At 31.2% G+C, this 13496-nt stretch overlaps 1 protein-coding gene across 2 annotated transcripts in view; it reads left to right on the top strand.

Annotated features, from left to right (window-relative positions):
- The window catches only part of LOC129222424 (serine/threonine-protein kinase MRCK alpha-like), a 177173-nt gene that overhangs the window by 98911 nt on the left and 64766 nt on the right, over nt 1-13496 (top strand). For both annotated transcript variants that reach the window (XM_054856937.1, XM_054856936.1), the window contains exons 14-20: nt 1642-1799; nt 3491-3597; nt 5785-5920; nt 6874-7046; nt 7259-7400; nt 7480-7523; nt 7768-7873. In XM_054856937.1, the coding sequence (XP_054712912.1) occupies nt 1642-1799; nt 3491-3597; nt 5785-5920; nt 6874-7046; nt 7259-7400; nt 7480-7523; nt 7768-7873 (866 nt within the window). The remainder of the gene's footprint in view (nt 1-1641; nt 1800-3490; nt 3598-5784; nt 5921-6873; nt 7047-7258; nt 7401-7479; nt 7524-7767; nt 7874-13496) is intronic.

Raw genomic sequence — 13496 nt, 5'->3', positions numbered from 1 at the left:
TCACAAGCTGACGAGCTTGGAATGACCGCCCAGTTTCAAGTTTTCTCTTTTTTTCCGGAAATTTATTTTCCAGATTTTTTTGCCAAGTCCCCCCCCCCTCCTCCGTATTTATAATATGTGTGTGTGTTGAGTGAGTGAAATTACTAACTTCGTTTTGTAACAGGCAGATGTTAAGAGAGGATTTTCAATGACTAATTTTATTCTGACAGAAATAAAGAAAAAAAAAGAAATGTGTAGCACAGAGATGTTTTTAGAGTTGCTCACTTATTTTATATTTGTCTTTTTTATCTATAGTTTTGTTATCTTTTTCTCTCCTCCAATTTTCGACTATCAGTTTTTTGTTTTTAAGTTTTTCTGTCTCTCTGTTCTGTTTTCCGCATTTATGAGTTGAAATGCACAATATTTTTGCATCCTCAACAGGAATTGAAAATTGTGGTCACAGAGATTTTTGAAATTGTGTTTGAAGTGTAGAAAAATGATGTAACGTTATTTTAATTCAAGTCTAAATTTTCTACCTTTCATGTCTTTCAAGTATGCTGAAGAAAGTAAGAATACTTGTCGTTTGAGGAAAAAATTGTGTTTAGAACTATTTTTCTTATGGAACAAGGGTCAATGCACCTTACTCAAATAAAGATAAGGTTTAGATTTGGTTATGTTTTTTATTTATTTTTTATTTTTTAAAATCTAGAGAATTGGTATGCTAAAACATGATTTTGTCTTGGAATCTGCTTTCTGTGCAACTGTGATTTCTTGCTTAATCTTGATACCAGAGTCTTCTGCTCTTCCCTCAAACTACATAAAGAACAATGCTTTCAACAATGGAATTTTATCTGTCCCTAAACAAATTTAATTTTTATATGCAATAAATTTCACTAAAGAAAATAGATAAATATTTTTCTGAATTTTGAGTAAAAGTAGGGAAAAATACATAATTGCTCTAAAATATCTCTTTTTTTACCAGCTACAGAAAAATTTATTTTATTCAAACAGTCTTTGATTCTAAAACAATTGGAATTCTATTGCTAATGCTTCCTATAAAAATAAATAAAACTGAAGTCTTTGCTTTCTTAATGCAGATTCTGTTAAATATGTCCTGTTTGCAACTTCTTATGGTTTTCCACTTTAAACCTTTTTGCAGGTTCATCCCTGAATTTAACTGTAATTCATTATAAACTAATAAAATGTTAAACTTTTCATACAATAAAGCATCCATACATGTCTCACTGCTTGACAAAAAAAAAAAAAAAAAAAAGAAAGAAAGAATGAAAGGGGGAGAGCAAGTATAGATTTAAAAGAAATTAAAAAGGAGAAGAAAACTAATTAAAAGAATGTAAGGTGAAGGGATAATATCCTAATACATATTAAAAAGATATCTTAAAATAATATTTTTAAATAAATCAACGATATATTTTCACGCATTAAACTGATATTTTTAGTGGTTGATGTTTTAGTTTAAATAAAAGCTAAATCCTTTTGCTTAAGGCTCCATAATTTTATATAGGTTTATTTATTTTTATAAATTAATATGCAACTCTACTTATTCAGTGGCAACTAAACATTTTTATAACTGCATAAATAAACTAATTAAACTATTTGAAAAATTTTATAATAAAAATTTTACATCTGATTTTTTATGTGCAGAATTAGAGAAAGAGCTTCAGAAACATAGGACAGACCATCGAAGGATACTAACTGCTAAACAAGATTTGGAAAACATTCAAGACGAAAAGTTATTAAAAATTAAAGAATTAGAAAAAGCATTGAAAGCTATAAAATTGGAAAAGGATGACTTACATAAAGTATGTATAATTTAAGTGCTGAAGTCTATTAAAAATCTGTATTTGATTGAAAATGCTAAGATGTTCTCTATTATTTTTTTTACAAGTGAAAAGTATATGCAATCAAAACCACTCTTATCATGAGTGGAAGAGAATCATTAAAAATTCAATAACTTCAGATATCCATACCTTAAAAAAGAGATTTCTGGCATTGAATTAATTATCAGCATAATGCCTGCACACTTGAATTCAATGAAGCATTGATTATTTTTCTGTGAAATAAAAGTGAGAATCATAAAGGAAAGGTACTTTCTATAAAACTATGATGAATGTTGAATTCACCTATACATCTTGAAAATGGAAAATAATTTTAAGGCAAAAAGCTTTTTTTTTTTAAATTTTGCATTGTATTGTATAAAACGGCTAATGTTTTCAACTTCTGTTATCTTCAACTGTCAAACCAAAAAAAAAAAAAAAAAAAAAGACTCAGATACTATAAAAGTGCTCGAACATCCCCTTAGATATTTTAGGGTGCTGGGCAGTCATACAAACAGAACTATCTTGACTAAATTTGAGGCAGTGAGAAGCAAAAAGTTGTGACAAAATTATATTTTTGTAGATAAGCAAATGGTAGAAAAACCTCTCCTCTGTTTAGAGCAAGAGATATTACTTGTAGCTCTGGTAGGTTCTGCTATACTGCATGATTTAGAAAAAAATTCAATGAAAGCCCACTTAATGTCTGAACTTTAACCGTGTTTTACTTGAAACTTAAAAAAAGTCTACTTAATCCTTTTGCTTCTCACTACCTCATTTTTCAGTTATTTTAACCTGAGCTTAATAACCAAGATTTTAATGATTTTCTTTAAAAATTTTTTTTGCTGATTAAAAACCAAGCATGGACAGCCATGGACAATGTTATCAGCATTTGTTAGATTTTAAATTTCTTTTGAACTACTAAAAATAGCTATGTTAGCATTTCTAAATCTTATAATTTGATGACTGACTACCTATGCTGAGTTTTGATGACTGACGACCTATAATAGACTAGTTTTTCTTCTAAAAAATAATTTTTATTTCCTCAATGTTGTATATATTTTTTCTTTTTTCATACTTGTATTTTTTAAAAGAAGACATTTCACCTATTCCCATTATTGTAAATCATATTTTTCGTTATTGTTAGACATTACATAAAACCTGATAAAGCTGGCATTTTCATATTGTATAGGAAGTAGGAATATTTTTCCTTCTGTGAGTTTATTTGAAAAAATTTCAATTTTATTCTTTTCAAGCATAAGTTGAACGGAAAAGCTTATAATTTTTGTAAATATCACAATGATTGAAAAATACAATGAACTCTTGAAAACTAAGAAGTCCCAAGGGACCAGCTAAAACATTCGAGTTATAGGAAGTTTCCACAACAGTCTCAAGAGTTTGGGATCCTATGAAAACGTCGAGATAAAGGAATATTCAAGTTATAAGCTTCAAGTTATCCAGTTTGGACCTTATATTGTCTTGTAGAGACACCAATATTCTTGGTACTCTTGAAAGGTCACAAAAGTCATGAACACACACTGTTAAAGTTCTGTAGATAGAGGTTACAATAGTTATTTTTATCAGTAGTGTAGTATGAATAAAAATAATACATTTTCAAAATATGTACAAAATTATTTTGTTTTTTATTATTGACTATTGAGCATGTAATTGCATTTTAGGAAGTTATTGAATGTCAAGAAAAACTGAAACTGCAATCTAAAGAACTAAAAGATGCCTTAATGCAAAGAAAGTCAGCTATGACAGAATGCACAGAAATTAGTGATAAGTATGCTTGAATTTCTTTAAATGTTTAGTCATTTTTTATTAATTGCAGTGCTTACCTGCATGCTTATGTTGTCTAAACATAAAGTAATATTTATCTTTTATTCACATTTTGTCAATTTAGGCCAGAGGTTTCCAAACTTTTTCATGTCATGGCACTCTTTGAAGAGTTAGAATTTTCTCATGGCACCCTAGTCTTTTGTCTTTGTGATAGCATGATAAGGGTACATTACAGGGGGTTGAAATCATCCCCATAGTCCTTGGTTTTTATGCAATTGGCATTATAGTAATTTAGATACATGTAAGGATTTAGGACTATTTTGACTCCCTCAAAATGAATTCTGGCTACCCTAGTAGACAGATATGTCCACAGACAAATATAAACATGTTGCATATTTGTTTGAATTAGAGGAAAAAAATAAGAAAGTATATTGTAGGAGGTCCCTGCCCATTATTTTCTTATTTGAATAAGAATATTAGGACAGAGAAACAATGCCTCGCACTTTTATTATTTTTCTATTGAAGTTATATCTGAAAACAGATGAGTTTTCCATGAATAACCATTCTGCTTCTTTTGCTTTCTTAAAAACAAAGATTTGATACCATGGACACTTCACGGTATCCAGTAGTTTAGGAACCTCTGTCTGAGGCAATCTACAGGGTTCGTACGCTCCTTCAAAACTCCTCCAATACTCCTTCATTCAGGAAATTTTTTGGAAGGGCCCTTCAAACTCCTTCATTTTAGTTCTAACTCCTTCAAAGCTCCTTCTTTTTTAGTTCAAGGCTACATAATTTTCCTCTATGACAGTAACATAAAATACTTCGATTGACAACTTAACATCGTCACAAGGAAAAAGGTATAAGGATGATTTTGATGTAGTAATTTCGTATATTTATATTTTTCATCAAGATGTGATTTACAAATTAATCACAGAAGTCATGAAAGTTTAAGGTGAAAATATTATTAGATGACTAAGACATTTCATAAGTGAAGTAAAACATGCTTAAATGGTGCTTGGTTATTTTTTCAAGTTTTATGATTGTTGCTTTTCCCTCCACCACACTCTTAGCAGTAAAAGTCAGTTTGTTTAATTTTTTTAAAAATATTTAAAGATACATAAGTAGAAGTACTCTATAGAAAGTGATTGTGTTAAAAAAACAATTGTTTAGTAAATTGCAGTTACGATATTGTAAAAAGGATCATCTGCATCTACAAGTGATGTTAAGCCTTGAGGGGGAGACAGGTCCATGAAATTATGACAAGAGGAACAGAGAGGATGACAAAAAGTGACATCACTTAGTTATTATAATAATGTGACTTGTGACAAGAGGAGTAGTAAGGTGAAGTGTGACACTTTGTGACAAAGGGGAAGGGAGTCAAATATATTGAAAACACAAAGTAACATCACTTAAGGTTAGCCCATTAGTACTCCTTCAAAATCTCATTTTACTCCTTCAAAACTCCTTCATTTTATTTCTGAAATTGAGTACGTACCCTGATTCTACTTAACTTCGCTACAAATAACACTCAGATTATCCTTTCTTCCATTATTTAATAGCATTCAGTTCATTTTTTTTTTTTTTTTGGAAGAAACAATTTTACAAGTATATCGACTTTTTTAAGCTTAGTAATTGGTTGATGAAAGAGATAAAATAAATCTTTCTTTCTAAATGTGATAGAAAAATTTATCTTTTGATTAAAAGCTTAGCTTAGAATTTTATGTCTAAAATTATTATTAATCAATATTCTTGTTTAGTAATAATTAGGCATTAAACTATTATTAAGCAAGATTTATCTTTTGATTAAAAGCTTACCTTAGAATTTTATGTCTAAAACTATTATTAATAGCTTTAAAAAAGTTTGAAAGTTCCTCATATTAAGTTTTTAAATTTTTTGTTATGGTATTATTGCATTAAATTGATTGGAACATGTTTATTTATATTTAGTCTCTCCTGCTTTTTAATATCCAATTCGGCTGAATACTTCTAATCAACATGCTGTTGAATCCGTTCTATTTTTTAAGTTAAATATATATTCTTTTTGAACATTTAATGTTTTTTAAATGAATTTTCATTCAAAAAATTGTTATGTTATTGTCATTTAAAATGGTACTACAATTTTTAAATGTGTTCATCAATTTTTTTTGTACATTTTATATTTCAAATTAAGTAGCTTTATTTTTGTTGTTAGATTGTCAGAAGTTAGAGCTTTAAAACAAAAATTGTCTCGTCAATTGCGGGACAAAGAAGAAGAACTTGAAAATGCATTACAAAAGATTGATGCATTTAGGCAAGACATGAGAAAAGCTGACAAGCTTAGGAGAGAGGTAAGTCATACATCAAGGTTTTTTTTTCCCCCAATCTCTGTTTTTCTACTTGGATCTTCCAATATCAAACTTAGTTATTATCATATTTCTCCACAGTCACTTCAGAGTTTGAGAAACTTCAAATTTTATGGAAATTAAAATTTTAATATTTTTATACATTGCTATTTTAGAAGTAATGATTCACAGCCTGATATATTTGATCACTGATGATATAGAGACATCCATTTCATGAGAAGTACATTAATTTTAGATCATAAAACATAAATTCAAAGTTCTGAATCTTTCTTTTTTTAAAACCTAAGCCTGACTTAGGCAAAACTGTCTACAGTCTTTGATTGAGAGTCCAATATAGTGCAGAAAAATATTTAAAACTATTAAAAGCATGAGCAGTATTTGTAACTGCTACATCATGTGATTCAGCACAGGAACTTAAGTGGTCACTACTCTTATTGGAATTAGTTGAACATACTGGGCAAGTTAGAGTCTAACTCTATCGAGATGTTTTCTTTAGTCATGTCCTATTTTAATTCTAAATGACTTCTTGTTGACGTGTCTTGAATCTGAGATTTGAACACTATTCAATGAACATTGAAAACTAAAAATTTTAACACTTGTACTGTTTTAAGGCATGGATAAATTTTTATCTTAGAATTTATTAGCAATGCATGTTGAGATGATCAATGTGCTATAAGTGGAGTATATGCTGCTGTGCTTGCTGCTTTGAAATGAGGCACATTTCTTAAATTAAAAAATTGTATATTTTGTTTTGCTTTTATTGACCATTATTGACTCGTTTTGTCTGCTGCCATTTAGAGAAAATGTGGACCACATGCGGCCTACTAGACTTAAGATTACGACCCCTGTTTTGAAAGATTTAACGTAGAAATTTAAAAATGCAGTTTTATTTTACTGATTCTATTATATTCAAAAGAAAGATTTTTTTAAATAAATAGTTGGAAATTCAACTTGAAGACAGCAAAACAGATCTTATGAAAGAGCAAAGGCTGAGAGAACGTATGGAAGAAAATGTGCGGCGTTTGGAAACGGAAATTGAAGCCATGAAACGTCGACATGTTGGACGAGCATTTTCTCCAGATCAAAATGAAAGTAGTCAAGAAATGAATAGGTAAATTATATGTTTTTGTTTTCTTATCATGGGTAACAAAGCAGAATTGTATTATATTATTTATCAAATGTGTTCCTGCTATTTTACTCAAATGTATTTATGCTTCCTGCAATGTTTATAAGTTCTTGAATTTTGTTTTGGGAGAACCACATTGTACTTACATATATTATATTCAGCTTTGTTTTAATAAATTGGAATCAATTCAAATTTAGGTTAAAAACTGAGTTGGAAAATTTAACTACTCAGCATAAAGAGACCCTTACTCAGCTGCAAGGTAGGCATAGTGCTGAAATAAATGCATTGATGGAGCAGTTACATGAAGCAGAAAATTTCAAATTCAAAGCAGAAAAGGAGGTTTGTATTGTTTTATTATTTTCATTAAAAAGACATTGAAAAGGTAGTATTTGTTATAATAATTATGGTTATTTTTCAGGTTGCATTTTTCAAGGATAAGGTGGAACAAGTTCGATCTGAAAGGTGCATAAGTATTTGAAATTGAATTTTAATATTTCTTTGATACTAATGATTAGTCTAATTTAGCTGCAAAATTTTAAATTGATCAAGTGACTAGTATTTTGTTTTTGATTAAAAATTCAACTTTAATGTATTGTTCTGCAGTATTTAGATTAAACTACTTTTATTAGCTGATAAGTAATATTCTTAGTGATGTTTACCTTGTGTCTATGTATATAATGATTGATATTTATTTTCTGTATAATAGTACAATGGAACATCAGGAGCTTCTCAAAGAAATAAAAAGAGTTCATGAGCGGGATAAAGCAATGTTGCAAGATGAGCTCAAAAGGATGGCATTTGATCTTGAAAAGGTTTATGTTGTTATTATTTTTTATTTGGTGAAAAATAAATACAGCTACATTTTACATTAGTTTATTGAATTTAAATACAAAGGAGATTCATAAAAGAAAATAGTGAAGCAGAATATACTAAAATAAAGGTAATGGGAGAAAATACAAAATCCAAAAGAATTGATTCATCAAAATTTGTACTATGTTAACGGATTATCTTATGTGTAGTGTCATATGCAACTTAAACTTTATTTCTTAAATGTAAACTATTCTAGTTATCTGCTATATTTAAATCCACCATTGTCAAGGGGGGGGGGAGTGACTAAAATTGATTAATTTTTGTTCATTCAGGTTTTTAGAATTTTAACCTCTTTACTGTGAGAACTTCTTCGCCAAAAAAGGTCCTTTTATGCGTAAACATTTTGAAGAGAAATGTTCACTTCCCAGCAATGCATTTGGTTCCGGGACCTCCTGGGTTGCTACTCCTTTCGTTTTACAAAGGAGCTTCTGCTTGATCAATCTAGCCATTATGGGGATCCAGCGCGCGATGGTTTCTAAAGAGTGGGAGGGAACGTTGTCCCTGAGGTGCAAGGGGTAGGTTGACGATGACAGCTGGAATGTATTCATTTTGGCTTTCTCTTTTCTTAGGTTTGTTCTGGAAACCATTTTGAAATTCTCCTAGCTTCAAAAGGACCTCTAAGCATTTTACTACGAAATTCCGAAATATTTACTTATATTCAGACAGACGTTATATATTTTGTAAATGCTAATCAAACTAGTTTAGTTATTGAAATTTGCTGTTCAACTTTTAAAACTGCGCAGTTAAATCAATTTAATTTAAAAATTGAAAAAATAAGATTTAAAAAAAAATGATGGAAGTTGAAATAACTTTCCCTTACCACAAACTTTAACATGAAGTTCTTTATATTCTATGGATAATTAGATTGCTTATTAAGACTGCGAAGCTTAGTATTTGCTACATGATTATACTATGATAAGCAATGTTATTTTTTTACAAACTAACGGTTTGAAGTTTTGCTGCATAAATTTTAATATAGTAGCCAAAAGCTGGGGCATTAACTTTCATCACCTATGGCTTGAGTCACACCCATTTACCTGAGTGTGCTACTGTTTCCTTGGTTCCAACCAACTTAAAACCAATGTTTTCTAGCAATGAAATTCAGACTGAAACATTTATAATTTATCCTGTTCTATATTAATAATTTCAAGCCGGCAAAAAATTCAATAGCGATTGTATTTTTTTTAAACGATAAACTTGAATGCTTCGTATATGTTATATTGTCGTTCGGAACCGACGTCTACAAACTTACAATTGAAGAAGAGTTTGCTTACAAAATGTAACTGTAGATGGGGCAAACCTAACCTGGCAGCATTTTGAAGGCTGAGCAGATCCTAATAACATCACGACGCTGTCAGGTTAGGTTTACCTCAACTGTAGCTGAAATCAAAATCAAATGCAGGATCCGACTAAAATATGGGGAGAGGGGCGTAGATAGACTTTGATGCTCTCCCCCCCCCCCCAAACGCAAAATTTAAATTTCAACATAGTGCTCATTTTTCTGAACGTACGCCCTCATACTTCTTGCGCCCCCCCCCCCCCCCGCACCGCGGGGTTGTCATGTGCGCCACTGGATTTAGCCATTGGCTAAATCAAAATCTAAGTCACTTGGGAGCATTTCAAAAGCAGGAGCCGTAGGCTACGGCCCAGTTCCCAGATGGTAATTCTGATTACGCCAGTGACTGCTATAATACCTAAGCACTAAATTGATTTTTCTTTCAACCTTTCTTGACCCGCGGGCCGGCAACATCTTTTTAAAAGAACTCCTGGACCGGTCAGTTTTTTTTCTTGCCTTATTTATTATTATTTTTTTATATGAAAAAGAAAAGAAAATGACTCACCGAACCTGAAAAATCTGCTAAAAATCTAATCTGACCGGAGAATCCCCCCCCCCCCTTTTTTCTCCTTTTCTTTTCATTTATTTATTTTTTTTCCTCAAAAAAAAGGGAAATTTTTGACTTGCGGATTGTTGTGGAAAAAGTTAGTGGGTAGTCGAGTTTTTTTTTTTTACTACATATTAGAGATTTGTTGCAAAACATTTTATAGCAAAGGTTGTAGATAGCTAATTGTTGTAACAACTATCCATAAGTAAGTGAGCATTTGAGAAAAATCAGACAATTTTGAAAATTAATCACCAAATTCATGCAAAAACCGTTACATAGGATATTATTAGACTTTTACATTTATTTTTTTATTTGTTTTTGAATAAAGAATTTTTAATTTGTTTATTTCATAGCTGCGTCACCTGGGCTTCAATCGGTCTACCTCGAAAATAAAAGTTATGTCAAACGATCAGGCTAAATAATATTAAAAATCTTCAAAATTTCCTGACAAAGCGAGAAAAAGTTACCAAAACAGAAATTTTTTAAATCCCCCAATTATTGAAAAAGCCTCAAAACAAAAGGTAGAATTTTTTTTGTTCATATTCGAGAAAAAAAAAAAAAAAAAAAAAACGGCAACAGATCTCTCTTCTCAATGATTTTCGTCACGCTACTAATTTTTATAAAATCATTGTTCAACAATGACCGTAAGCAGCAACGAATTTCAAATTGAAGGCTTACCTACATCTTAAGATTGAAATTAGTTAAAAACAGTTGTAACTCACGTTCTAATCACCTTGGTACATTGGAACAAATGATGCAGAAAAATCAGTGGTTTCCATGGATATTTTATTCTAATTTTTGTGAGCATTTTTTTTGCCCTCATATTACAGAAAAACGCCATTTTTGGATATTATTATTAGAATTCAAACGGTTTGGTTTTTTTTTTCGCTTTCGAAAACCCCCTTACGTTCTTTCTTGGGTGCTCAAGTACCTCCCTGCCAAATTGTTCGAGATCCGACGTAAACTGTGGATTTATATAGGGCGCCATACACACACACACATACGTATATATATATATTAGCTGTTTTATTTATATAGATTTTAAATCGAGGACGAGCAAAAAACCCTGAGGACCGGCAAATTTTTCCTCCTTACTGGTACCGGTCCACCCAACCACCAAGCAGGGGAGGGGAGGGCCCACAAATAAAGATGGTGACTAGCGACTCAAGTATCGTTGTCGGGTCGTGGGAGTACGTATTCTTTCGGCGGAGATAGGGGGGGGGGGGGGGGTATTTGGCTAAATTGTCATCTGCGCTGTTTTCTTCATCAGAAGATTCTTGGTCATTAGAATAAATACTATAATCAGAGCTGTCGTTGCTCGAATAATCTGCGTCTGACATTATGAAGCATATAAGTATTCGCTAAGAAGAAAATGTTCTAAATGCATCGAATGTTCAACAAAGAGTGAAGGCCTTCTCGTTGTAGATACAACAATGTAGCTACTGTGAAGTGCGCATGCACAGCCAGTATACACCTTATCAGTCAGACATTGCACCCATGAAAAGCAAGAGCAAAGAATTAATCCCCTTTCAAAAGAAAACCTGAACTATTGTAGAAGAATCAACGTGGGAATTCGTGCTTGAACGAGCATTAGAATCTAGTTTCTGTGATTAGAATTAGTACTCGAAAAAGATCTGGGTTGTGTTAGTATATGTTTAAACTAATGCACACATATTATACGTGTATATATAAGTAAGAGGGGAAAGCATACATTTTTGTAGTTTTATCCTTTCTTCTTTCAAACTATTAAAATTTGTTCTTGTTTCTTATTTTTTTTGTATTCGCTGCAATGAGATTTTACTGTATTATTTAATGATTTTTTTTATCATTGATTAAATTTATTATTATTTTATTTATTTATTTATTTTTTGACATTTTTTTGACTTAAGATTTTCTATTCAAATTCACCAACTGTTAGTGAATCTTGCTATTATAAAACTTCACATTCCACAATTGTGTTTGTGGCAAAGAAAGTAGGGCTAATGGAATGCACTGATACGACAGCGAACCTGTTTCCGTATTCATCTATTTCTCTTGGGAGTGTCTGAAGTCTTTTATTCGCATCGGATTCTAAGCCTTTCTGAATAGATATCTTTTTGGTGTGCAAACAGCTCACACACACGTGTTGTATTTTCTACCTTGTCACTCTATAATAGTAAAAGTGACCCGATGTGATAACTGCCACTTTTTAAATCTTATTTAAAAAAAAAAAAAGAAAAACAGGAAGAACATATTGATTAGAAGGAAAACTACTAGCCTCAACTTGGGGTTTGGGACCACAAAAAGCAACAGCATAAGTAAAGGTTTTGAACAATTTTACGTAACAATTTGCATTATTTTTACCATAGAAATTCAAATATTTCGGGGGGCAGCATCCCTTCCCCTTTGTTCTTTTAAACTACATCATTGCAGATTGATACATTTAATTGATTCACGTTATGCCACGATTTTTTTGCACTACGTTTAGTTTACACAAACTAAAACGCCGCACAAGTTTAGATTCAGCTGACTCTTTGTAATAAAATAAAAACGTCCAACTAGATTATCTCTCTGTTTACATATATTTATAATCGACTAGTATAGGGGACAACTGCCCTCTTTTCTTTCAAAAGAAAAGGTTCCTATTATTTTATAAAAATTAAAAAATGTAGCATCGAATTGAAAGAAGTACGATATGACCATTAGTCCCAATATTTGAGGTCGTGCCCCGGACATTTTGAGAAAAGGTCTGTTAATCAATAATAACGTTAAAATTAAATTTTAGAAAAAGTCACCTGTACACTGTACAGGCACCGTCTACCTACCCCCTTCCCCTCCCCTCAGGTATCTCCAACTTTAAACTTAACTTATCTAATTATCTTAATATTACCGGATATAATTTTAAGATAATCTCTCGCACTCTTGCAAAGAAAGTGACACAACTCAAAATTTGAGAAAAACGTACTAGATATTTATTTTAAATCTAAATTTAATGGTCTTTTTTTGCCAACAAAACTCGCACAATACTTTTGGCATATGTCGAATTTCTCGGGTAGAGAAAGAATTTCCGACCCCGCAATGTGATATAATTTCAAGTCGTCAGGATGCATCCCACCCCTCCTAGGAGCTCTGAAACATTTAACTGAGACACCCTGCATATATAATAATGCATCATGTTTCTCTGCAGTTTTTTCAGTTCGAGCTTTACCAGGTGTATGAGAAGCGTTTCGCAATTTCATCTTAAAATAATTAATATTTTCCTTTGAAAACATTTGCATAAAAGGTGCAATATGTAATATTTTTCTATTTTTAAATAAAAACTTGAAGCACTTATTGATTAATAAGTTTAACATCGTTTAAAACAGCACTAATTTGCAAAAAAAAAAAAGAAGGTGCAGATAGAAGGGTGTTGCAGTGAAGAGGAGGATTGCAATGAGAAACTTGTAATATAAGAAGATGTGAGCTTTGAATGTTATAAGGTAATCAGAACATCCAATAAAGTCCATATCTAAGTTTAAAAAATTTTTCTATGAAAAAGGTCTTCGTTGCCCCCCCCCCCCCTCCTTTCCCGAAACATGTAACTGGAGTTTTTGGTAAACTTGTGCTGTTTCCAAAGTTGTTGATTTTTTCCCCATTTACTTTTTAGTTCAGATATTTATTTATTTCATACTAGGAAATTTATTAAGATCTTGACGGAAAGGCA

This window comes from Uloborus diversus, chromosome 5 (assembly GCF_026930045.1).
Source record: "Uloborus diversus isolate 005 chromosome 5, Udiv.v.3.1, whole genome shotgun sequence".
Lineage (NCBI taxonomy): Eukaryota > Metazoa > Arthropoda > Arachnida > Araneae > Uloboridae > Uloborus > Uloborus diversus.
Note: the sequence above shows the minus strand (reverse complement) of the source record. Positions and strands in the feature narration are given on the sequence as shown.